The 27,375-nt window shown below is 26.0% G+C and overlaps 1 protein-coding gene across 1 annotated transcript; it reads right to left on the bottom strand.

Annotated features, from left to right (window-relative positions):
* Positions 1-1,722: 1,722 nt before the first annotated feature.
* LOC145835572 (uncharacterized) lies at positions 1,723-12,067 on the bottom strand. The gene is made up of 8 exons (XM_082943228.1): positions 11,722-12,067; positions 10,989-11,123; positions 10,322-10,428; positions 9,786-9,948; positions 9,352-9,502; positions 3,387-3,468; positions 2,892-3,059; positions 1,723-2,667 (listed from the first exon to the last, which is right to left on the bottom strand). Exons 1-8 carry the CDS (start codon positions 12,052-12,054, stop codon positions 2,517-2,519), a joined length of 1,290 nt encoding a protein of 429 aa, XP_082799354.1. The 5' UTR covers positions 12,055-12,067; the 3' UTR covers positions 1,723-2,516.
* Between the last annotated feature and the right edge of the window lie 15,308 nt (positions 12,068-27,375).

Here is a 27,375-nt window from a genome sequence, read left to right as displayed (position 1 = left end):
AGATTCAAGATCATGTAAGGGTGTAACTGTCAAAGTGTAGCAAACAAGGGCAATTGAAAACAGAGTGACAATAAAATACTTGTAGGTATTTTTACATTATTAATATGGTTTGTTACACAAAGATCGTCATCGTCGAGTACTTAAAAATAAAAAACAAAAAAACAGTTTTTCTACGGTAATGGGTTGCTTAATAGTAAACGGAAAACAGTTTCGTAGAGAATCAGGATCATTTAAGGGTGTAACTGTCATACTCATGTTGCTATAAAAGTTTTCTGCAGACAAAAACAAATTGCTTCGAGGACACAAGTTTCAAAAAAAGTTTCAGTTTATTGTTTCAGACGTTTCTGAGCTTGGTTTTGCTAAGCATGTTTCCGTAAAATATTGTCAGTGTTTATTCAACTAGAGAAATGTAAGTTCTCCGTTGAAATGTGTCAACTTGTTAGCACACAGAAACATGTGTTAGTTTAATAAACAGAGAATGCTGTTTAAATTTGTTATTATTGTATAATTCAGTGAACTTGTTTCGCTAGGATTTTTGTTAGCGAACGATTTACTTTTAATTTTGAATAGTCAAATGTAAATTTAGTAATTTTCTTAAATTAAAAATAAGAATTGAAGATAATGTTTGTTCTTTTTGTAATCAACATAATGTTTTTCGTAAACTCTGAGCACATTTAAAGTTACTTTAAACAAATTATTTAAAAATATGTTAGACCATGTTGAAAAACTACCATAGAAAACCAATAGTTCTTGTAACAAAAAACAAAGTAAACTTATCAGTTTCTTTTATTTAAATTTTAACGCATTGAGTATAGGAATAACTTATTTTAGACCAATATAAACCACAAATTGTAAAATTTGCTTTTTGAAAAGCCAGAAATTACATTTAGTGAAAAATTATAAATAAGATTGGACAACATACGGCCTACGGGCCGGATTCGGTCTATTAAAAAAAAAATTTCGACTTAGTTTTCACTTAGACAAAACTTAACTAATAAGTTTTTACGAACACACTATAAATTTAATAAAGTTTTAGAAGATTTGTTATAATTTGGTGGTCCAACAAACTAAAGTTTTGTATTTAGTTTAAGTTTGCAAAATTAATCTGTCCGCAAAAATTTTGTTTGTAAAACACCGACTGTTATGTAATAAGACTGCCACATCTGGTCCGCCGACCAAAGAAGTTGTCCGAAAACTAAAAGAAACAACTAGTTGGTTTATAAACTTCATTATAACGTGGTGTACGACTCGATAACCGAAAGGTTCCTTTGTACGCCAGGTCCTTAGACCAAAATTTTTGAGCGCTTTTTTATGATTCAGTAAACAATATATTACTTTTTAATTTTTATGCAAAACCAACACTAATAATTGAAATAAATCTTAAAAGCCTAACGTCTCATTAAAATATAGCTGAAAACTTAATAACATTGAGCTACGTATTGAATTTAAAAAACGTTTTTTTAAATTTATATATTACCATTTTCTATAATAAGCGTTTAAAAACTTTTGATTAAATACTTAAACATAAATTAAAATAATATAATTATAAAAAAAAGCTTTTACTGACGGCAGCAGCTTTAAATATGTTTGTAAGTATTTTAACTATTATTAAAAGAATAAAAACAAATGAAAAAAATTAGTATATCAAATTCACAAATTGTTGCTATGGTATGGCATACAACAAACATGAAAGTTATAAGTAAATAAAAGATGAAGGCAGATATCGTACTAATGAAAATGAGTATATCGTAACAAAGTAGAAATGAGTATAAAAACTTAATTCATTTACATGAAAATTTTAGTTTAGCATAGATGCGTCACTATAATTTATATTGACAAGTCAAACGCAAATAAAATTTGATGATAATTGCTTGCAGTGCATTTAACACTAACCTGAAAACAAAATACTTTAAAATGTTGTTACACAAAAAAATAAGAAGTTTAAATATAAACAAAAAAGTTAGTATAGCTTGTTAGAGCTGTAGTTCTAAAGATATATATCTTTCAGTATTTTAAACAATGTAGAAATATATTTTCACTTTGTGTTTTTTCATTTCTAACTGTTTTCTTTTTATTTGGCATATGAATAAAAGTTCAACAGTTTGAATTTTCAAATAAAGGAAATTTATTAAGGTAGCCCATACGTCAATTGCTACGGTTTAAAAAAAAAGTTCTCAAATTAAAATTGACTAAAAGATTTGTTACATAAAAAACTAAGTAATACATATATTGAAAATAAAACTAAAGATCACCTGAAGATCATTTTTTATTAAATCCTTTAATTTTAATTTTGATATTATTGAGTCTTGTACAAAAACGAACAATCAAAAAAATCTTTAACTATCTTAATAATGTAAAATATAAATATTATAACAAATGACAAATAATAAAATGTTTGATAAGTTCAGTACAATTATTATCACAGCATACAATGGATCCTGCATGAATCGCAAAAGGTGATCGTGTCAATAGAAAGTTAGATATAATAATTTGATTTGGTAATTACAATTATGACGTCACAGCAAGTAGTGTAGCATCCAGTCCTGCATGGGCAGGATGCGGTGATCGTTCCAGATGACGTGTCTGGATATTTCTCCGTAAGTCGTGTTCAGTATGGCGAGGTCCATCATGGATCTCTCAGCGTGGCCGTCTACTTGGTGCATGAATCTGCACAAAAAAATATTGATTATTTTATCCAAATATGAGAAAAAGTTTGAAAAATAGTTGTTTGTATTTTAAGAAACTTATTTATGGATATCTCAGCATGTCTTTTTACTTAATACATGAATCTGTGAAAAAATACTTGTTTTTATTGAAACACTAGTTATACAATTCATATAACTAAGAAACTCGTTTGAGCATAGATGAAAAAATGTAATGACAAACCAGACCTTGAAAACAGATGGATGGTGAAATTCTCAGTCCAGTCGAAGAGCTCCCTGTACAATATGACTATCTCCTCCCAGTTGGGGCGCAGCATGTTTTCCACGACCACGTGGATGTCCCCCGGAAACAGTTGCCATAGCGACCATGGTACGAAGCATGAGCTCTCACTCCATCTGGTGGACATAAGATATTAGTAAAAACTACATAATTCTAATCGTTTTAAGGAGTTTTAAACATGATAATTTGAAATTTAATTAAAAGTAGAAAACTAACTTTAAAAACTGTTTGCAAGCGTTAAAAGTTATAATTTGTTTTTTTATTCAATATATAAATTTTTACTAAAAACTGAAAAAGACTTAATTTTTGAACATACTTTTAACTCAACAGATAGATCTTTAGTAAGAAAAATTTCAGACTTTTTTGAATTTACAGGATATCAAACGTAACTCTATATAAGCTTAATTAATGTTTCAAATTTTCTAATATAAACAAAAAATAACATGGAATCGTTGAAAGTTTGGTATTCCTGAAACCATCTCTTTAAAAACCACGACTCCCTGTTCGCCATAATTACGCTGTTTGCTGTAAATAAAAAGATATTAATAGTTGATAAAAAATATGAGTGTCATCTTACTTATGTATAATTAAAAAAATAATAGATCAGAATAACACATAGTTTTAAAATATAGTTAAAAAAAGGTTTTTAAAGTTAAATTTTATTGGTACTAAGTTGTATGTATTTGTTTTATCTTACACTAAAATTTTTGATAGATTATATCAAGCATAAGTTTGTTTTAAAGAATTGGTGTACAAAGTAGAATTCCACTATCCATTACGATTAACTGTGGTTTATAAAACACCAACTTTGGTACTTAGATAATAACATTATTCCATTAAGATAATCTTAAGTTTAACATGAAAGCTCTTATACTATAAAAAAGAATAAAAGTCGTAATTAATCAATATTAAACAAAATTATTAGACTAATTATGTCTAATTTCTTAAATATAATTATTCAAGTTGATGTTAAATACAACTTTTATTCTTATTTTTTCAAAAGACTTGTACAAAGTTTTAAATTTACAAACAATTTATTTTATAAAACTATTTTTTTTACAAAGATGCTTTGATGCTTGATAAAAGTTGAATAAGAATACTATTGTTGTGCTCCAAAACAAGCTTTTGGAGTAATAGCTCAAAATTTCATATAATGAAAACATATTAATCCTTATATCCGTATTAGAATACTTAACTTTTTTTTAAAAACTAAAAAATATTTAGTAAATGTCAACTTAATAAAACTTTGATTAATTTTTAATTTTTTCTTTTATATAATATAGTTAATCATCTTTAAATGCACAATACTACAGTAAATAAAGATAAAATTTGCTGTGTTAAGTCAGATGTTTTAGTCTATCTTAATAATACATTACCATACTGTATCAAATTTAAACTATTTTCTTTTGTTTTGTAGTTGTAAAATTGACTATGTAGCTCAACAACCAACAAATAATAAACAAAGAACAAACAAAAAAAAAAAAAAAGAAAATATGAACAAGCCAAAACATAATTAATAATTTATTATTTTTGAGAATAAACAATTACTCAGTTTAACCGCAGAGCGGATTTTCAAATTGTAAATCTGTGGTAAAATAATAATATTAAAAATGACAAATATTTGAAAATTGGTTTGAGTTAAGCTGATATAAAAAAATAAAAAATAAATTAAGAATTATATTAATGTAGAACAACCTTTAATTTTAAAACTATCAAATTATAGTCTACAAACAATACAATTAAACCATAGTATACTGTGGGGTATTGATATCTAATGGATTTAAAGAGATTAAAACTTTTACAGAGTTAGAAGTTATGGAGTAGTATATACATATTATTAAGCACACAGTTCTAATAATAAATTAATAATGTAAAAATGTTCAAAATAAAACCAGGGAGTAAGCATTAAAAATTTTTTATGAAAGCATTGTTGTTGTTATTGTTAACAGAGTTGTATTATGATGACAAAGTATAAAATGGCTTTTTGTGAAAAATTTTTTAGATAAGCGAAAAATAGAATGAAAGGTTAGATTTCAGATGTTAAATTTAAAAAATAAGATAAAAAATTGAATATATTTAGTTGAGAGATAATCAAAGAGAGTATAAACTACTAATAATTCAACTCAAGAAAAAAAATATATGTATACTAATTCTCCAATAATTATGATTTACAACTGGAAATGGGTATATTATAATATATGCACAATTTATCTTATATCTTAATAAAATATATTTAACTAATCAACAGACTTGAAAAAAAAAAAATAAAAAATAAATAAAAAAAAATAGTTTTAACAGTTTAAGACTGAGAATGGGAATAATATTATAATATATGCACAAATAATAAAATATTTTAATAAAATTGATACCTGTGTGAGATATAAATTATAAATATTCATTTAAGTAATGTGGGCATTGGGTTATCAGTTCATTTCTCTTGTTTAAGGTTTTTCTTTTGTCTGCTAGGGCTATATGGAGTCTTTCTAGGTTACATAAAGTGCACATGTTAGTATGGTTTGTGTTAGATTTTACTGATTCTACTATTTTCCATTCAATTGAGTATTTTATATGGTTACTGTATAGATCCCATAGGTGATTTGCAAGTTGGGTACAATTTTTGGGTTTGCTTTTAAAAGGTTTTGGGAAAGAGGTTTTGTGTTCATTATATCTAGACTTAAATGTTCTTTTGGTTGAACCAATATAAATTTTGTGGTCATTTACGGATGTGGAGACTTTAGCTTGATATATTACATTACTTAGGCAACACTTGTTATCAACGGGGCAGTTTGTTTTTATTCTACAATTACAAAGTTTTTCGTTTTTATCTGATTTTTTCGTGAGTTTTTTGTTGTGGGAATTTATGAGGGCCATAATATTAGGTGCGCAGCAGTATGATATTTTTATAGAATTTCTGTTGATTATTTTGTGATAGATGGTGTCTTTCTTAAAATGTTTATCTACTAAATCCAGGAAAAGTTTGCCAATTTTAGTCTGTACAGATTTACAAAAGGGGGGATTGTAATAAATGCAATTTCTTTTTCTAATTTTGTTAATGTTTGTACTATCAAATTGTTTGTAGGTTAAATTATATTTAAAATTACTTTTATTTAATGCGTTTTGGTATAAGCCTTTGATGTTATTAAAAACTTCTTCATTTTTAGATAGTTTGCATAATCTTTTTTCAATCATTTTTGGTATATTGTTACGTATATTTTTAGGGTGGTTGGAATTGTTGTTGATGTAGTTAGTTTTGGAATTAGGTTTACGGTAGGGACTGTAGGTGTTTAGGGATAGGTCCAGGGAGACGTCAAGAAATTCTGTACTAGTGTTGCCAATATCTATTGTAATTTCAAAACCTATTGAAGACATTTTTTTTATAAGGGACTTTTTAATTTTTTCAAGTGTGGTTCCAGAGGATTGTTTTATAATTGCAAGACCATCATCTCTATATAAGCCTATATTTGATGGGCCTGTGATTGGGGATATTTCGTTTAGGATGTATAAGCCTATTAAGTCACAGACCTCGGCGCCCTGGAATGAACCCATAGCTATATCAAAGTTATTGTTATTTGTTTTTTTGGTCCAGATTCTGTTGTCATAAAATATAATGGTTTGGCAAGTGTGCATAAGGGTGTCTATTTCTTGTTTGTTGAAGGTTGTGTATTTTTCTGCAAATTTAATAGCTTTGGTGAGGTGTTCTTTTTTTATTGAAGGATAAAAATTTTTTATATCAAAATTAATGAAGCATTTATGGGATTTATCATTGAAATTATTGAACCACTTTATAACTTCTTCAGAATTTAACCATTGGGTAAGATTTGATTTTGATCTTATTTTGTCAATGTGGGCTTGTAAATTTATTTTAGCAATTTTACCAAGAAAAGATTTTGATGGGTTGATTGTTCTGCAACTAATGTTATGGGGGAAATTAGGTTTGTGGTCCTTGACAGTTATGAATGCTTCAGCTTTGAGGAACTTGGGAATCTTTCTATTTTTTGTATTATATTTGGATAATATTTTAGTAGCTTCTTCATTAATTTTAATTGTTGGATCATTAGGTTTTATTGAATATTCACTTGTTAGATTATTAATGATTAGTTTTTTGTAAAGTTGTAAATTAGTACAAAAAATAGAAAGATTCCCAAGTTCCTCAAAGCTGAACCCTTATGCACACTTGCCAAACCATTATATTTTATGACAACAGAATCTGGACCAAAAAAACAAATAACAATAACTTTGATATAGCTATGGGTTCATTCCAGGGCGCCGAGGTCTGTGACTTAATAGGCTTATACATCCTAAACGAAATATCCCCAATCACAGGCCCATCAAATATAGGCTTATATAGAGATGATGGTCTTGCAATTATAAAACAATCCTCTGGAACCACACTTGAAAAAATTAAAAAGTCCCTTATAAAAAAAATGTCTTCAATAGGTTTTGAAATTACAATAGATATTGGCAACACTAGTACAGAATTTCTTGACGTCTCCCTGGACCTATCCCTAAACACCTACAGTCCCTACCGTAAACCTAATTCCAAAACTAACTACATCAACAACAATTCCAACCACCCTAAAAATATACGTAACAATATACCAAAAATGATTGAAAAAAGATTATGCAAACTATCTAAAAATGAAGAAGTTTTTAATAACATCAAAGGCTTATACCAAAACGCATTAAATAAAAGTAATTTTAAATATAATTTAACCTACAAACAATTTGATAGTACAAACATTAACAAAATTAGAAAAAGAAATTGCATTTATTACAATCCCCCCTTTTGTAAATCTGTACAGACTAAAATTGGCAAACTTTTCCTGGATTTAGTAGATAAACATTTTAAGAAAGACACCATCTATCACAAAATAATCAACAGAAATTCTATAAAAATATCATACTGCTGCGCACCTAATATTATGGCCCTCATAAATTCCCACAACAAAAAACTCACGAAAAAATCAGATAAAAACGAAAAACTTTGTAATTGTAGAATAAAAACAAACTGCCCCGTTGATAACAAGTGTTGCCTAAGTAATGTAATATATCAAGCTAAAGTCTCCACATCCGTAAATGACCACAAAATTTATATTGGTTCAACCAAAAGAACATTTAAGTCTAGATATAATGAACACAAAACCTCTTTCCCAAAACCTTTTAAAACCAAACCCAAAAATTGTACCCAACTTGCAAATCACCTATGGGATCTATACAGTAACCATATAAAATACTCAATTGAATGGAAAATAGTAGAATCAGTAAAATCTAACACAAACCATACTAACATGTGCACTTTATGTAACCTAGAAAGACTCCATATAGCCCTAGCAGACAAAAGAAAAACCTTAAACAAGAGAAATGAACTGATAACCCAATGCCCACATTACTTAAATGAATATTTATAATTTATATCTCACACAGGTATCAATTTTATTAAAATATTTTATTATTTGTGCATATATTATAATATTATTCCCATTCTCAGTCTTAAACTGTTAAAACTATTTTTATTTATTTATTTTTTTTTTTTTTCAAGTCTGTTGATTAGTTAAATATATTTTATTAAGATATAAGATAAATTGTGCATATATTATAATATACCCATTTCCAGTTGTAAATCATAATTATTGGAGAATTAGTATACATATATTTTTTTTCTTGAGTTGAATTATTAGTAGTTTATACTCTCTTTGATTATCTCTCAACTAAATATATTCAATTTTTTATCTTATTTTTTAAATTTAACATCTGAAATCTAACCCTCATTCTATTTTTCGCTTATCTAAAAAATTTTTCACAAAAAGCCATTTTATACTTTGTCATCATAATACAACTCTGTTAACAATAACAACAACAATGCTTTCATAAAAAATTTTTAATGCTTACTCCCTGGTTTTATTTTGAACATTTTTACATTATTAATTTATTATTAGAACTGTGTGCTTAATAATATGTATATACTACTCCATAACTTCTAACTCTGTAAAAGTTTTAATCTCTTTAAATCCATTAGATATCAATACCCCACAGTATACTATGGTTTAATTGTATTGTTTGTAGACTATAATTTGATAGTTTTAAAATTAAAGGTTGTTCTACATTAATATAATTCTTAATTTATTTTTTATTTTTTTATATCAGCTTAACTCAAACCAATTTTCAAATATTTGTCATTTTTAATATTATTATTTTACCACAGATTTACAATTTGAAAATCCGCTCTGCGGTGAAACTGAGTAATTGTTTATTCTCAAAAATAATAAATTATTAATTATCAATCTCCTATTAGTGGATAGATTACTGTGTCTTATTTATTTGTTCTAAACTCTCTAGTTAAAGCCAAAACATATACCTTCAACACAATACTGATAATTAAAAAAGTTGTAAATAAATTTTTTATTGTACCTACTGCGTCGTAATTTTCCTCTCCCAGCACCATCTCATTGTGACGTAACTCGTTCAGTGACCTCACCGTGATGACGTCATCGTCCAAATAAATTCCCCCGACGTGCAACAAAATTTGCAACCGGGCAACGTCCGACTGGTGTTCCACTTTCTGCAGAACAGTTAAAATAAATAAATAATTATTTTTTTTAAACTTTATAAAACACGTAAAAAGTTTAATTTTTTGTATTAGTCTATCGTGTTATATTATATTATAAAAATATCATAACTGTAAATTTACTAAATATATCATCAATACAATTTAATATTAATATATTTGTTTGGTGCAAAAGAATTTAAAACCTTAATGTGCTTTTAAAATGGAAAAACCATGAAAACATTTTTTTGGAAAATTATGTAATACTATTTTTTAAATTTTGGCAACAATAATCAACCTCAACTTTATTGCCCCATATACTAGTGGGCGGAGACTTCTTAACTATTTTCATTCTAGAACCTGCGGAATTTTTAAAACTCGCCCAGTAAGTTCCGTTGGGTTCGCAGTTTGTGTGGAACAAAATGAGATCGGGGTTCTGATATTTCAGTGCGCTCAAAAAGCTGTAAGAAGAAATTATTAACTGTGTAAGCAGTAGCAAAAAATAAGTTCGATCAGTTTAAAAGTTTAAAATCAACTATGACTAATAAAACAAATATAACTTCACTAGTTAATACAACCTTAAGAGTATTGTTATTACTATTATTATTATTATTATTATTAGAGTAGCTTTTTACGAAATTATCAGACAGAAAGCTGTCAAGTATCATTAAATAATGACTAAAAATAAAAATAATAATATCAACTTTAGCTGATCAATCAATTATCAATAAGTAAAAATTACTAAGTAAACAGTTGTAACAGTCTTTATTAGCAAAATACCTTTTTTTAATATGGTATTATATATCCTAAAAATAAACTACTGACTAACCTAACCTCATATACTGATGAACTTTTATTCTCCTGCATCCAAACCAAATAAAATGAACGATGTTGGGTATTTTCAGATTACCGTTTTGCAAAAGTTGTTTCACTTCTGGTATCTGTTTAATAAAAAAATTTATTTAACTTCAGACATAATGTTAAAAAACACTTTATTCATTGTAAACTATTAATAACGTAAAATGCTTAAGGATTAAACCAAGTACGCTTTAAAAATAAAATAAAAGCAAGTTTATAACCAAAAAGAACACACTTATTTAGAAAATGAAGATTTAAATGTAATATTACTTTTAGAAACTTTTAGTTTTACTAGAATTATTATCTCTACAAACTAGACTAATTAGATTAATGAAGAATAATAAAGAACTAATCTTTTCATTAGATTAATATTAGAAGTTAATAAGCCCCTTCAATGTCAAATTAAATTTTTGAGTAACTAAAGCAAAATTTGAAAAACATTTTTAAAAAAAACATAAAAATGAACACAATTCTTTATTATAAAATACTGAAAGTTATCTAATAAATAAATGTTTTTTTTACCACAACTTACTTTTTGAGCCAGTAAGAAAACTTATAAACTTCTTCACTCAATTTAGACAAAAACACATATAATTAAATAAAATTTGTAAACAGTAAGACTTTAAAAAATTGAAGAACAAACATTTCTTATATCATCGTCCCCATTATTTTTGTGAACCATGTAAAGTCTTTCCAGTTCCTTTTGAATGCTGTTTTCATCAATTACATGTTGTGTTTCTCTTATTAACATGTACGGACTTGGTCTTTCCATATCTTTCTAAAAAACAAACTTGTAAAGATAATTTTTTTATAAATTTTTTTTAAGGTTTACAAAAATTTTTGTATCTTAAAAAATGTAATTAAGTTTTAAAAACCAGGAAGTGTAGTATAAAATAACAGATCCTGAATTTATTAAAAAAAAGTCAGATGTTTTTCTATGTCTTTCTAAAAAGCAAAAAAAAAACGTTTTTAAAATTTATGGTAACTGTTTTTGAAAATTTGAAAAAATGTCTATTTGTTAGAAAATGTAAGTATGTTTTTTAACACTTTAAAATCAAAATTATCTTTCTCAAAATTTAATTTGTGATAAAGAAATAAAAAACTAACTTAAAAAAACTCAATGTTAATATCAATAATAAAAACTGTCTTTACATATTTTAAAACATATTTGATTTGTTTACCAAAAAATTAAAAACATTGTTTGTTTTAGAGTTTTTAACAATTAAACTTTAAATAAGTTTTGTTCAGAAATAACCTTTTGGTTTTTGTGTAGAACACATTTGAATTTTATTATTGAAGTTGAATTTGTTTTAAGTTTTTTAAATAATGTACAATTTTTTACTTACAAAACTATTTTAAACTTAAAAACGACTAACTGGAAATTTCCTCAATTTTGGCTTTTCATTAGTATAATGTTTTTGATGCTGGTTGGAAACAGCATCTTTGTACTGATCGTACTTCAAATGCTTATACTCTTCCAAGCTCAACACAACAGTTTCATCTTCAATCTGGTAGGCAATCTCTATCTCCTTCCCACTCTCAGTAAAATCAGGAACCATGCCATATTGCCTGAATTTTGCAACGAAGTCTTTGTACTCTCTCTCAGTAAACACAACCTTATCGCTCCTGAACAAAAGGTACAGTATGAACACAACAAGCAGTAAAATAGCTGGTTTTTTCAACTTGTTTCTGTTCATTATGTTCAGCATTATTCACTTTTTATTCAACATGTTACTGCAGCCAAGTGAATGCGAAATAAAACGTGACAAGTTGTGATGAAATCGTGAAGACCGCCCGAAGGCATGTATCGAGTAGCTGTGTTTTTGTAGTAGTTGTTAGTGGTAGTAAAAATAAAACTGCGCTAAATTTTATTACAGTTATATTTATTTATTTTATTTTAATCAAAATGTTGTGTGAATAGTAGTAAAAATTAGTTTACATAAAATGTTTGATTAAGTTACCACAACTTGAGTAACGATGAAAATATAATTACAGGTTATTTTGATGAAAACTAACCGTTTATCGATAGAAAATACTTCTAATTTTATTAAAAAATACTTCTAATTCGTTTAATTGATTGTTTTATCACTAAAGACTTAAACATTTAAATGATAAAAAAAACTGTGTGATAGCTCGTGAGAAACTTTATAAGCATGTGGTGTTAACCAAAAGGTACCTTAGGCCAAACTTTTTGAGCGCTTTTTTTATCGTTCAATAAACAGTATATGTACTTAAACTTTAGCGCATTTTGTCATAATTTAATTTTATCTTAGTCGAATAAATTCAACTAAGAAGTTGATTTGAAATACTTATTCAATGAAAGTACCAATAAATTGATATGAGTTTTCTTTTATCCCATCAAAATTTCTTTTAGAAAATTTTGTTTTTATGTTATTAATTATATGTTACTTTCGAGCTAATTAAAAATGTTTATTGCCGGTTTAATTTTAATAACCTCAGTAAACTACCTTGCAACTTCGCACTTATTAACTTTACCTGCCATATATTTCACTTTTATTCACAAGCTGAAGTTTAATTCAACATACGAAGTTAAGCAACAGGTTACTCTGAATTGTATTTAAAATATTTTTTGAATTTTAATTCAACAGTAAATCTTCAAATTAGCACATTGTATCAACTTTGTTGTGAAAAAATTGTATTACACTGAAACTAGATTGTTTTATCTACTGACGTGAAGGATTTTTATTTTCGTACGAAAAAATGTTTGCTTAGTTCAAGTTTGGTTTATTAACTTAATCAAATAGTAACACATACATTACGTAGGTTTGAAAATAATAGCTGGTTTTAGCGTATTAAGCCAAATAAATTTTAGTACAAACTTAATTTATTACCAATGAAAACATAGAAAATTTTACTAATAAATAATAATCAAATTGATAAAAATTAAACATAAATTAAACATTTTTTGAATCTGTTTCATATTAACTTTAGTTCTTAGTATATTCTTATGCTAAAAAGGTTAAAACTTAATATCACAAGTGTATTGCGGACGGTTGTTTTTAACAAAAATATTTTTTATAGTCACACCATTTCTTAAAACTGTCGTCAAAACTTAATTGTGACATTTAAATATGACGTAAACAAACAAATAAAAATTGATAAGATGTTCCTCTCTAGTAGATTATTAACTTTACATCTCGTTGTTTCTTTATAATTCAAATCAAAACTTTAAGCTCATTTTGTATCACATTTTATTTTGAGTTGTACGTATAATTTTTTTTTTGTTTTATTAGATGTATTTTGAATAAACAAATGTATAGAAGGATAAAACAACTTGTGCTAACTGATAATTAAATTTGAATTTCATTCAAAATACGTTTAAGCTTTTAAAAAAACACAGGTCTTAATTTTTGTAAGATCGAGCTAAAAACTCATGTATTCGAGTTTAGTAGTTATATAGCTTATACTGTTAAAGTTTTTTTACTTTGTCAATCTTAGAAAGTCTATTTAAATGTAAATATTAAAAAGTCTAGTCAGGTTACAAGTTAATTACTGGATATTATTTTTTAATGATAAGTTGTTATAAAATTCTTTTTTTTAATGTGTTATTTAAACTTAGCACTTGATATAGAATAGATATTTTATAAAGTTTTATCAGCAGATTATAACAAAATCAAAATTTTTACTAACAAAAAAATACACCTGAAACTATTTTTTAGAAACACAAATACTAACTAAGAAATAACAAAATTATGTTTTTGTCATTGTATTAAAACTAAACTTGTAAAATATCTTATCTAAATAGAAAATATATGTTGTCTGTCAAAGTCGTTTTTTTTGAAATAAAATTTATATTACGTTTGGTTTAAACTGAATATTACAATGTTTTACAAATAAAAATATTCTAGTGTGTTTTATAAATTTTTTAGTCGTGAAACTTATTTCTCTCTTTTTTCAGTTAGAATTTTAATATAAAACAGCTATATGTAATCAAAAATTTTGAACAATTTTATAAACAAGTTTTATTTTGATTTTGTTTATTAAAGAGTTTGTTTTTAGATTAATTTAGGTAGTTAAATTTACTAAAACAAAAATTAAATAATTAATTTCAGTTTTATTTTTTTTTCTCGTAATGAATGCCCGGATCACAGTGGTTTTGTTCTTCCTCTTCTTCGCTTCAGCAAGATGCCGTCTTCACGAGCAAAAAGTGGCTGATAATGATGATGAGCGGTTAATCGAAGAAAACTACAAAGTTCATCCGAACATAGAATTTGTTTCCGTTTTGAAAAATGAAAATCAAACAACAAATGAAACAATAGAACCTACAACTAAACAAACAACTAGACCTACAACTCAACTTACTACTAAACCCACTACTGAAAATGTAACGAATTCAACGTTAATTCAAAACACTACAAGACCTTTAAATACAATAAATACAACATCAATTCAAAATACTACAAGACCTTCATATACAACGAATTCCACAACAATTCAAAATACTACAAGACATCCAAATATATCAAATTCGACAACAGTTGAAACTACAACAAGACATCCAAATATATCAAATTCAACAATAGTTGAAACTACTACAAGATATCTAAATATATCAAATTCAACAACGGTTGAAACTACTACAAGACCTTCATATACAACGAACTCAACAACAGTTAAAATTACTACAAGACAAATAAATACAACAAATTCGACAACAGTTGAAACTACTACAAGACATCCAAATACAACTACCATTCAAACCTCTACAAAACCTTCATATATAACAAACTCAACTACAGAAATTCAAAACACTACAAAACCTTCATATATAACAAACTCAACTACAGAAATTCAAAATACTACAAGACCTTCATATATAACAAACTCAACTACAGAAATTCAAAATACTACAAAACCTTCATATATAACAAACTCAACTACAGAAATTCAAAACACTACAAGACCTTCATATACAACAAACTCAACTACAGAAATTCAAAATACTACAAGACCTTCATATACAACAAACTCAACTACAGAAATTCAAAATACTACAAGACCTTCATATATAACAAACTCAACTACAGAAATTCAAAATACTACAAGACCTTCATATATAACAAACTCAACTACAGAAATTCAAAACACTACAAAACCTTCATATATAACAAACTCAACTACAGAAATTCAAAATACTACAAGACCTTCATATATAACAAACTCAACTACAGAAATTCAAAATACTACAAAACCTTCATATATAACAAACTCAACTACAGAAATTCAAAATACTACAAAACCTTCATATATAACAAACTCAACTACAGAAATTCAAAATACTACAAGACCTTCATATATAACAAACTCAACTACAGAAATTCAAAATACTACAAAACCTTCATATATAACAAACTCAACTACAGAAATTCAAAATACTACAAAACCTTCATATATAACGAACTCAACTACAGAAATTCAAAATACTACAAAACCTTCATATATAACAAACTCAACTACAGAAATTCAAAACACTACAAAACCTTCATATATAACAAACTCAACTACAGAAATTCAAAATACTACAAAACCTTCATATATAACAAACTCAACTACAGAAATTCAAAACACTACAAAACCTTCATATATAACAAACTCAACTACAGAAATTCAAAACACTACAAAACCTTCATATATAACAAACTCAACTACAGAAATTCAAACTACTACAAAACCTTCATATATAACAAACTCAACTACAGAAATTCAAACTACGTCAAGACAAACAACTGTGGCTCCGAACTGCAAATCTGATCCTGAACTTTGTACGGCTACAGAGTATTGCAAGGAAACTGAAGATGATGTACACAAATGCGTGTGCCTACCTGGATATTCTAAAGCAGATTATCTCAACGGAACTTGCACTAAAGGTAATGAACTTTTCAAAAAACTATGATTTATAAGCAAGTTTTTATAATTTACACCGAAATAGTTATAGTATTTCTTTAGATTTTTTCTATAACAAGTCGTCAATCAAGTACAACATAAAAAATATTGTTTTTAACTGCGATTATTTAAAAATAATTTGCACTAAAGTTATAGTTGCTAAATCAAAACTAAGTATAGACTTACAATGTGTTAATATTTGCTAAGATAAAATGTATCAATAAAAAAAATTTTTTTGATTAATATTAAAAATTTTAAGAACGAATTTTAAGTATCCAAAAACTTATACCGATATTCTAAATAAAATTATTTTGTAGTTTTAAAGTATAGATTTATTTATATTATATTATATTTGTATTATATTTATAAAGAAAAATAACGAATTGATGATTTGAAATTTAAGTCTGTTGAAAAATTTTTTAAGTTTTTTTCTTATACTTAATTTAAATGGTTGTAATAAAAAAAAATGCTTAAGAGATACTTAACCTACAAAAATTAGAAAATAGTTTTTTACAGATTTTTTTTTCTACAAAATTTATAAAAGTTGGATCAAATTATTTTAGGTTAAAAGTTATTTTGTTATACTTAAAATTAAGATGTCATAAACTTGTTTAGCTTTAAAAGTAATAATCACAAAAAAAAAGTAAAGTTTAAGCACATTGCTACAGACGTTTTACTGCTTTTACAAATAAATCTTTTGATGTATTACTAAAATAATTACTTTAAATAAAGTAATCAAAAATAGAGTTGCTTAAATAAATAGAATGAAATACGCTTACATTTTTCTGTGTTTTTATCTTACTAACTCGGCAATAAGATTTTTGTTTGGTTGACTTTTTAGCAACAAAGCATGAAAAACTAATTTACAATTGGTTTTAATCTTTCATCTGGTAAACAATAAGTTTATTAAACTTTAACTTGTATTAGGTATACGCTGATAGCAAGTACCTCATTATAACGTTTAAATTAAAACATCTTATTTTCATAGTCAAACAGTTTGGAGGGCAACTTGTATTTTACGCTAGTTCAATTGTCTACAAAGTAAAAACTTCAACAAATACAGAACAAAATCTTGAGTTAGAAGTAGAAAAATTTGTGAGTTTTAAGTTTAATATCCTCAACTATGTATAATTTGAGTCTTTCACTACTTTACGAAAAAAATGTGTTACAACTTGAAACTATATTCATTACAATCTTTTTGTATTGATAGAAGTAGTTTTTTAATTTTTATTTCTGTATTTAATCGTAACAATATAAGCATGAACTTTTCAAACTTTAGTACAGGGATCGGCAGTATTTTATAGGTTGCGGCATAATTTTATAGAAAACCTGCTCGCGGGCCGCAGTTATTTCAAAATACTCGTAGTAAACAAAATAAAAGTACTATTGTAAATTACAAACATGATAATATAAGCAACAGTTTTTAGTAGTTATTACATCAAGATCCTAGTTGTAAAGTTTTTCACAAGAACTTTTCTTGTTATATTTTCAATTTTTTTTTTTCAAAAACTACATTTTGAGCAAAAAGTACATCGCGGTCCACAGGTTTTGCCCGACACCAATTTTAATGGTTAAATAAATTATTATTTTTTCTGGTCATCCCTCACAAACCAACTTTTCTTTTTCAGCTTGACGAAACTTACAGGAATACAAGTAGCTACGACCAGTCTGACGTAGTATGTACGTCACAATCAACCGGATATTTGTGCGATTACGTCACCGTTTTCGAAGCTGACGAGTTTGAAAACAATGGTTTGGATCGAACGACGGTAGAAAACATAGTTGAGGATGAAATTTCTGAATTGGTATGATTCAAACTTTTTTCTCTTATAGATTAGAAAATTTATACAATTTTACGTTAAGGTAGTTATGTTACAGATTTAAACTACGTTATTAGAACTTGAAAACTATATAATTATGTATGATAAAAAATGTATAATAAACAGTGCGTGTACTCATCTTGTGAAATAGGAGGGGAGAAACTCAACCAAGTTGAAAGTGTAAGCAAAGTTGGAGGTGAAAAAATTTATTACTTCTGCTTATAATTTTAAAGATATTTTGTTCAAATACCGTACTTTACAATAAACAAATTGGTTTTTGTGGATTACATCAATAAAACGACACTCAGCTAAACTGAAAATTTATTGATTACTTTTCAGTTATTGCTGATGCTTCAAAGTTGTGCGGAGACAGCTGCGATACTTCGTCAACTTACTGTGACGTCATAAGCGATGGCGACTACAACTGCGTGTGCAAGGAAAAATTCGTTCCAATAGACGGAACAAAAGCTACTTGCGCAAGTTAGTCATTTAAAAACAACTTACCCGTTAATTAATTATTTTAATAATTAAAAAAATATGTACCAGTTTACTGAAATTTTTTACTTTTACAGAGAAACGATGTACAATTAACTATGATTGCAACGATCCGTTTGGTACTTGCAATTCTGATGCTGATAATGGAGTTGGTGTTTGCGAGTGTATGACTCTTTTCAACGGAGAAAACTGTGAAGACCGTTAGTTTTTTATAATTATTTCTTTTAGTGTTTAGTACAGTTGTTTTTATTTAAACTTTTTTTTCTCTAATTAAAATCTCTTTTTGACGGAGAAAACTTGAGTATTGTTAAACTTTGTTACAATAGTTTTAAAACTCGTATTTTTTTAAACCTTTAGTTATGTAAGTTAGCTTAAAAGAAAAGAACAAGTTAAAAATGTATAAAAGTTTTGAGCGTTTTAACTCATGTTCGTCATAATGATTAAAAAAAAGTTGTACAAACTAAATACTAATAAAAATTTGTAACATTTCAGTTTGCTTGTTAATACTCGTGGCAATGAGCTCAATGAAACTATTTATAAAACTTAAAGTAATAAAATTTAATAAACAATTCAGCCTGGCTGTTCATACTCGTGATAGTCATGGGGTTCGAGGTTTGGATAGGACTTGTGGTTCTTTTTTGGTGGTGTTGCTCATCAAGGAACAATAACAAGGAAATCAACAATGAAATAGAGCTTGGAAACTTATCGAGGGTTCGTTTATAGTTTTTTAAACACTACTACTTGCATTTGAACCTCAAAATTTTGTTGTTTAAAATAAAAAAAAGTTGATTTTTAAATAGAGGAATTTTTAAAAATCACTTTCTGTGGTAGTTAAATATATATAAAATAAAGGTTCTACAAAATGACCCTTAGAAAACATTAATTTGTTTTATCTTTAATTTTACTCATTTGATATTAAACTTCTTGTTTAATTAAAACTTTTTTATTTGAGTTTCGCAACAAATATGATGTATTAGACAGGAGAAAATAACTGAAAAAATGCTGTTTCGAAGTCCTACCTTTTAAGTAAACAAAATAACAAAGAGTTGAACAAACACTATTTATAGCGTATTTGCTTTAAATTTAATCTATGAATTGATAACAACTATTTTCTAAAAATATCACGTACCTTTTAAGTATAAATTTGGACTTTACTTTTAGAGAAATATATAAAAAAATTCATTTATTTGTGTGTTTTTTTTTTCTGTATACGTTTAAAGCGATTTTTTGCTAAAAACGAGTTTTATACTTTTAAAACAAGCAAAACAAACTTGAATAAATATTTCTTATTTTTATACTGACAAGTCTTCAAAGCTAAACATTATTAATTATTTTTTTTTACTGTTCTAATGCATGATTTAAAAAGTGCTTTACAGTATCATACAGTTTAGCTGAATAGAAATATCAGAAACCTAATGAGACAAAAACGAAATAAAAACATATAAAGAGTCTCAAAAACAAAAATTTAACTGTACAAAAATTCTCAGTAAAAAAGTTTTTCAATACATACATTAATCTTAAGGCCTTTAAAGTTTTTATAACTAAGGGCACTTTTTTTTAAATAAATTTAGATATTATTTGAAAGTGTATGATATTATTTATTAAGTACAGGTGTTACATTGAAACATAAAAAAATACATACTTTTGCACGAAAAGCTTCTCAAACTTTTTTATATTCACAACTTAAAGCAAAACACAACAAATAGGTTTCAATAATTCTCCCACAGAAGCCTTCCCTCATCAACTATGGTTACACGAACACGCAGAGCATGAACGACATCCCTGACACGGGACTCCGTGCTCAATTGCCCCCTCTAGTGGTCAACCAACAACAAAACGGCGGTTATGTTAGTTTTTAACAGTTTTTGATTGGGTAATTTGCAACTTAAAATTTTGTTATATTTAGTGTTTTTTCAGCTTTTGTTATATCTTAGATCTAAATCATGTTACGAACTCGGGTATGATATAATTTTATTATCGACAAAATTTAGAATTTAAAACATCAAAGCTTGAGTTGTTAGAACGTAAGTCGTCGTGTTCGGATAAATGAACCAATGGTAGACTATCATTAAAATAGTTAAAATCTTTTGTTATTAAAATTTTGTTAGTTTGAATTTTTTGTGTCAAAATTACTTTTTAATAAGTACTAAGTAATTTGTTACCTTTAATTTTTTTAATAAAAACGATAATATGACTTGATTTGTTATTTGAACGAAGTATTCTTGCATTTTAATCATACTTCTATAACGTAAGTTAATACTTTTGAATTTAAGATAATATAAAATAATAAAAAATGTCTAAGTTTGCACAAAATGATTTTTTTTTCAGAACAATTCTGCCTACAGTGGATTTTAAAATAGCTCATTACAAAAGAAAAACTTGTTTTCTATTTTTTTTTATATTTTAGCTTAACATGATATATTTCGTATTTCTTGCTTTCATTATACTTTATTTTGATGATTAGTATTCACAAAAAATATTGTTTAAAGGGACAATAAATAATAACATTCACTTTTACAAAATCCGATATTAAAAACTTTCTTACGAGCTTTAATGTGACTTTATTTGGCTATTACTTATTTTAATTAAAACAAAAAAGCCAAAAATTCAAGTTTCATGCAATATTTAAATTCTAAATTTTGCCAAATTTATGTATGTTTTTTAAATGTCTATTTTAAAATATTTTTAACCTATCTAATTTTTATGTGAAGGGGTTTTTTTTTTCTAAATAATATTTAAAGTTTTGTTTTAAATTACTGCTAACGTCTTTTATGCAAAATAAAAGTTTTAATTTGATAAAACAAAAATTATGTAAAACTTTTTATATACTTTATTATCGTAAAAGTAAACTGTTTAACGTAGCAAAAAGCTGTTTGACTTCAGCGAAATATGTGAGTTGGCTTTGTATGTAAAACCTTTATATGTAGTACTTTTGGAGGAACAACAATTCAATATTTATTATAAGTAGTTTAGTTTAATTTTTAAGCCTTTGCTTATATGTATTCATTGAACTTTTTTTTTAAATTTTTGGTTTGTTTACACACTAAAAAAAAAAGTAAAAAAATGTCTTGTCTGTTTGTCAATACAAAAAGATAACAAATTAATTTTAATTTCTGAAAGCATTTGTTGACATTTTTTTCTATTCATTCTTTCGTTTACCTAATTTATGTTGTACTATTCACTTGTTTCGTATTTATCGGAAGAAAAAGTTCTTTAACTAATATTGTTACAGCAACAGTTGTTATGAATAACCCACGGGATTTGCTTGTCTTGATCTTTAAAGAAGGTATCACCAATAAAAATTTTTACGTATTTTTACTTTTTTTTAATTGAAAAACTAGTAAAACTAAACTATGTGTTAGTATAAACATTTTAAGTACTAGTTCTTACTAAAATGTTACTTTATTGTACTAATGTTCCTGTTGTATTTGTAGTATTTTTATTTTTTATGTAGAAAAAATATATTGGTACATGGCTTCTTTGTAGAATAAAATAAAGATGTAATGAATGTCTAGGTATATATTCTTATGTTCCTTGGAGTAATTTTACTTTTTTAGGTCTTATGCTTTTTCAAACTACGTAAATCTGTGCTATTAAATTTAGTAAACAAGCATCAACAGTTTTAATGAACTATATTCTTTCTAAACTGTTCGTTAGAAGATACTTTGTGCAAAAACACGAAATCACACTCTGTATTTTTTAGTGAATTTCAAAGCTCTTAAGTTTAAAATTGATCAATATTTGTAATAATAATTGTTTATTGAACGAAAAAAAAACATTCAAAAAATTCGGTCAAAAGTCTAAAAGTACGAAAAAAGTATTTAATAATCGGTCATACATCACTTGGATACAGTTTAATGTCGTGTTCAGAACATTAAGTGATTAGCAAGCATCATTAATCAGCTATCAAGATAAAGTTTTACAGCAAAATACTATTTAAAGTAGGAAAAGATGTGGTTGGCTGCATTAGTACTGTTTAAAAAAAACTATTAACCATTTAACTCTGTAAAGGAACACCAGTTACAATACAGCATTATAGTACTAACGTTTAAACCTCGGTACCTATCCTACCTTACCCTAAAACAAATCAAATAGTACCTTTGACCAGTTAAACAATAGTCAATGTTAATTAAACTTCAAATAAACAGAAATCAAGTTTTTGCCAATCAAACTTGAGTAGAACTTCTGCAGCTGACATGCTTATTTTACAACTAAAGATAATTAATAACATAATAAACATTTAAATAAATTATTTTTTATAATAGACTCACTACGTAGAACATAAAATATATGAGATAATATTAAACGCAATAAAATCTATTTGTTAGAATAAAAACAAAGATGACATTAAAAGTAATTATACAATAATTTATTTAATAATTAAACAGAAAAATATACATTTAACATTGAAACAAAAAATTGAGTTAAGGTTAGAAAGCGTATGAAAAATTAACAGATAAAAAATATCAAATATTTCTAAAATTTATTTTCAATACTACTAGGATTTTAGAGGGTGTGTTCTGTACGAAAAAATATGTTTTTGTTCCTTTCTTTTAATTTGAAAGTGTGAAAATAAAACAAAAGGCTGCTTGTTGTTTTTCCAATTCACAAACAATAATAAAAATTTCGCAACTTTGTAACGCCCATTCTTTGTATTTATTTTTTAACTTTATTCTTTATTATCGTTCTAGTTCAGTGTGTTCGCTATATTTATTAGTTTGTGAAAAGTAGTGTGTTTAGAATTTGTTTTGCTTTGCACTGAAGTCCTGATGAGCAGTAAAAAAACAAAAGTTCTATAAAAGATATCTTTGCTTATAATAAAAACGCAAATTTAAATTTATTTTATAACTTTAATTAGTATGTTTATAACAATTGTAAAAAAACAAAAACTACTAAGATAGTTTTAATTTTAGAATACATTTATGCATTTAAAGATAAATGTCTAGTATGTAATTTTTCATATCTTCAGTCTTTTATCTTTTTCAACTTTTTTGGCTTGAATTTTGTTTAAATTTTTTTTTATCTAGTTTTAGACAGCTTAATTTATTTTAGTCAAAATAACCAAGTTGTGTAGTATTTGAGCAAATTTAATTTCTACATGTTATTTTAAGTTACTTATTTAGCATGCACAGTTACTGAAGGTTAAATTTCCACTTCATTTTAAAATGACCGCCCAATACTTTTAACTTCAGTGGATCTTTAACACCCGGCTATAATTCGATTTTTTTATTAACAAGTTGATGTAAGTGCTCTGGTTTCAAACACTTAAAACGTTGTGCGTGAGGTGAGGATGCCTAAGTCCAAATATTATAAAATCTAGTGGATCAGAATTTCCCTGTCTTGTTATTAAAAGGCCCATTAAAATAATTTTAAAGTTCTATGGTCCCCTCCAACAAGATTACTAAGAAAAATTACCATTAAAAACACCTATAACCTTTTTTTGCTCTTCATCTGCAACTGCGGAAAACCTAGTGTAAGTTTTTCTGCAGTACTGTTAGTATAGATTTTAAAGTATATTTTATTTGCAGTAGTCACCTAAAATCAAATTTTCAATTAAGATAAAACCAATTAATAGTTTGGTCTCATTTATTGTTTGATGTTAAACAGCTTGATTCAAATCTTGTTTGTTTTATTACGCCTTTTATTGTATATATTATTTATTTTAAAATTAACAATGCAATAGGTCACTAAAGTTTTTTCATCAAATCCACCATATAAGTCTTCTGACCAGACATGTTAAAAAGCTCTGCTTTGTTTACTCGAGCGTGAAATTACTAACTTAAAACAAACCAAAGTTTATACGCTTCATTGCTGAATTACCATAGTAACTATTAGCATTTTACCAACTCTGCTTCTGACCCACAAAACACTTTTGTTTAATACACTAAGTATGTACATACTACCATACTAATTCGAGCAAGTGAATTAATTATTAATATGTATACACCGTAAGCAAAAGTATACTTTATTATATAATCAGAAAAGAAATACATATAGCTCAGAAATAACTGTAAAAAAAACAATAAACCAAACTATTTGTTCTTAAAGCTTTCATCATTTATTTGACATTATCAACGCAACAAACGACTTTATCAATATTTTTGAATGAAATTGAAGTAATTATTATAAAAAGACCACGCTACTTTTCTTCAAATTTTTGGTTGAACATAAAAACCAACAAACAGTCTGAAAACTTAACACCCAAGTTTATCAGTTTAGAAGGCTATACTCTTACGTTATCTATTACAAAATAATATCCTAAATAAATTGTTGTACACATCTCTTTGCGACCAAACTATTTATTCACCAATATTGTATTTGAATAACTCTAAGTTTTGACCATAATATTTTTCAACAATGTTTCTACGAAAATTTAATTGTAATATAAATTCTCAACAGTAAAAGCATTTAATTTCTGCTATGTTAACTTATCAGCAGTATTTTTATTAGTTTCAGTTTTAGTAGAAAGCATTGCGAATATTACCGCCTAGTATAACAACTTAGCGAAAAATTATTTTTAACTTATAAAAAAAATATAACATAAATTTATACTTTGAGAAAAGTATTCAATTGACTACGAAAATATCAAAAATGAATGATTTGGTTTGTTTTTCAGCATAAAAAACACTTAATGGCAAAATGCCAGTTTAAAGTAGAAAAGTGCTATTGATATGCTATAAAATTAATATTAAAAAAATTGAATCGTGGGAGAACAAATGTTTTACAACAAATTATAACATATTTAAAATGGGAGATGGTTAGAATTTATCTCAAACATATTTTTATATAAAAATACCAAACAACTTATCTGCTGCGTTTAAATTTTTGTTGCTTTGATATATTTTAATTATACTGCTAGATATAAGCTTAGTTGTTTTAATAAGTTAGTATAAATAATTTATAAGATAAAAAAAAAGCAATAACTTGAAAAACACAAGTGAAAATGTTTATTGAAATGTAAAATTTAATAATAAAATTTAACATTTGTAACAGTGAATAATTATATAAATATCGACAAATTTTGTACTTATTTAAAACACTTAACTATAAACTTTTTTCCCCTTTTTTTGTTTCTTACTCATTTCAAAACAGTTTAGTCTTCTAAATTACAAAAAAATTTAAGCCACAATTTAAATATTATCTCAAGTTCACTTGTTATTAAAAACATGCAACACAATACTAACCTTTATACATTTAAAAATTACAAGTTATTAATAACATGTATCAAAATAATTGTATACAAAAAAAAGCAAAGTTCGCACAATTAAAAGGATTGTATTACGCGATAGACAGTAGCATGTATACAATATTTAAACAATGCATAAACAGAAAGTTTCTCATCACTTTTAATCTTAGTGAGCAATTTTAAATGTTAATCTTTTTTCAGTAACAATTTTAGCAATTTGTTTGGGAAATTAATGATTTTTTTATTGAAACTAAGTATTCAATACTGCAATTTTAAAAGCTGTACTAAAATAAACATAATTATATCAACCATATAAACACTTTGTATTTAAAAACTACTTTTGTAATGTTTTTTAATTCCAAAAATTTAATAAACACTCATTGTCATTAATTGTTTTAATTTTTAGACAGTTTTGAAATTTGCAACTAAGTATCATGAAAAAGTAGTTTAGATAATTTTTTAAACAATTAAAATTGCAACATAGTATGCTCAAGAGGTGTTTCAAAAAAAGTTTATAAAATTTATAAAATTATCTGAAAAGTTTTGTTTAAACCAGTCAAAAAGGAAACAATTAAATGTAATTAGCTTTTGTACTGAATTCTAAAATTTACTGCTTTTTAATTGTACATCATAAACTTTAAACTATTAACACATAGTAAAAGTAATCACATAAAATAAATGTACTTTAGGTCAAAAATAACTAATTTAAAATAAAATACTGTGGATTTACTATGAAGGTACCGAAGTAAGTAGTTCACTTGAAGTTTAAAGTTAAAATACCAAAAAAAAAAGTATTTTATAAATTTTTTACAAATTTTCGCACATGAAAATGCAGAGATAGTATAAAAAAATTTCTATTAACTCACCACAACAAAAAGATTACTATTAATTATGCAAAACTTTCTGCGGCATGATTATTTTATAAAACTATACTCAACAAAACATGACTAAACTCACACTATAAAAAGTAGGTCGTTTAAAAATTTCATGCTTATGTTTATACCATTGTAAACTTTAATTATAAATTTTAAAATATTATAAAGCACTTGTTTAAACGTCTCGAACAAAGCACTTTTGAAAAATGATTTAAAACGTACTCATAATCTTCTTTAAAAGTTGTAATATAAAAATGTAGTAAAAATTTAATCTTTTTTCAACACAATCTTGAAACTCTAAGGCATTTTTGAACAATAAGAATAAATAGAAACACTTAAACACAAACATAAAAGAATAAATAAGAATTAAATGTCATAGAAAAAGAAACTAATTGACATATGGTAACCACAAAACAAATTCAGTTAACCAAAAATAGTAAAAAAGTAATCAGTTGATAGAAGATAATTAAAAATTCAAATCTTTTTATTTTTAATTTGAGGTGGCTAAAATAGTAAAAAGTACAACCGAATGTTATAAATTTAAAAAGTTTAAAAAAATAAGATCTCAACCGAAATTTATCTAAAATAGTGTTTTAATCTAAAATTACAAAAAAAAAATAAGAGAAAAATTAACCAGAAAACACAGTAACCAAATGAAAGAAGAAACCCACAAAAAATGATCTTAGTGTTTTTACCCCCAGAACACTTCTTCCAAAAAATATGGAAATATCCGCATAAATGTTCCAGCCA

Source organism: Thalia democratica, chromosome 5 (assembly GCF_965202585.1).
Source record: "Thalia democratica chromosome 5, ktThaDemo2.hap1.1, whole genome shotgun sequence".
Lineage (NCBI taxonomy): Eukaryota > Metazoa > Chordata > Thaliacea > Salpida > Salpidae > Thalia > Thalia democratica.
Note: the sequence above shows the minus strand (reverse complement) of the source record. Positions and strands in the feature narration are given on the sequence as shown.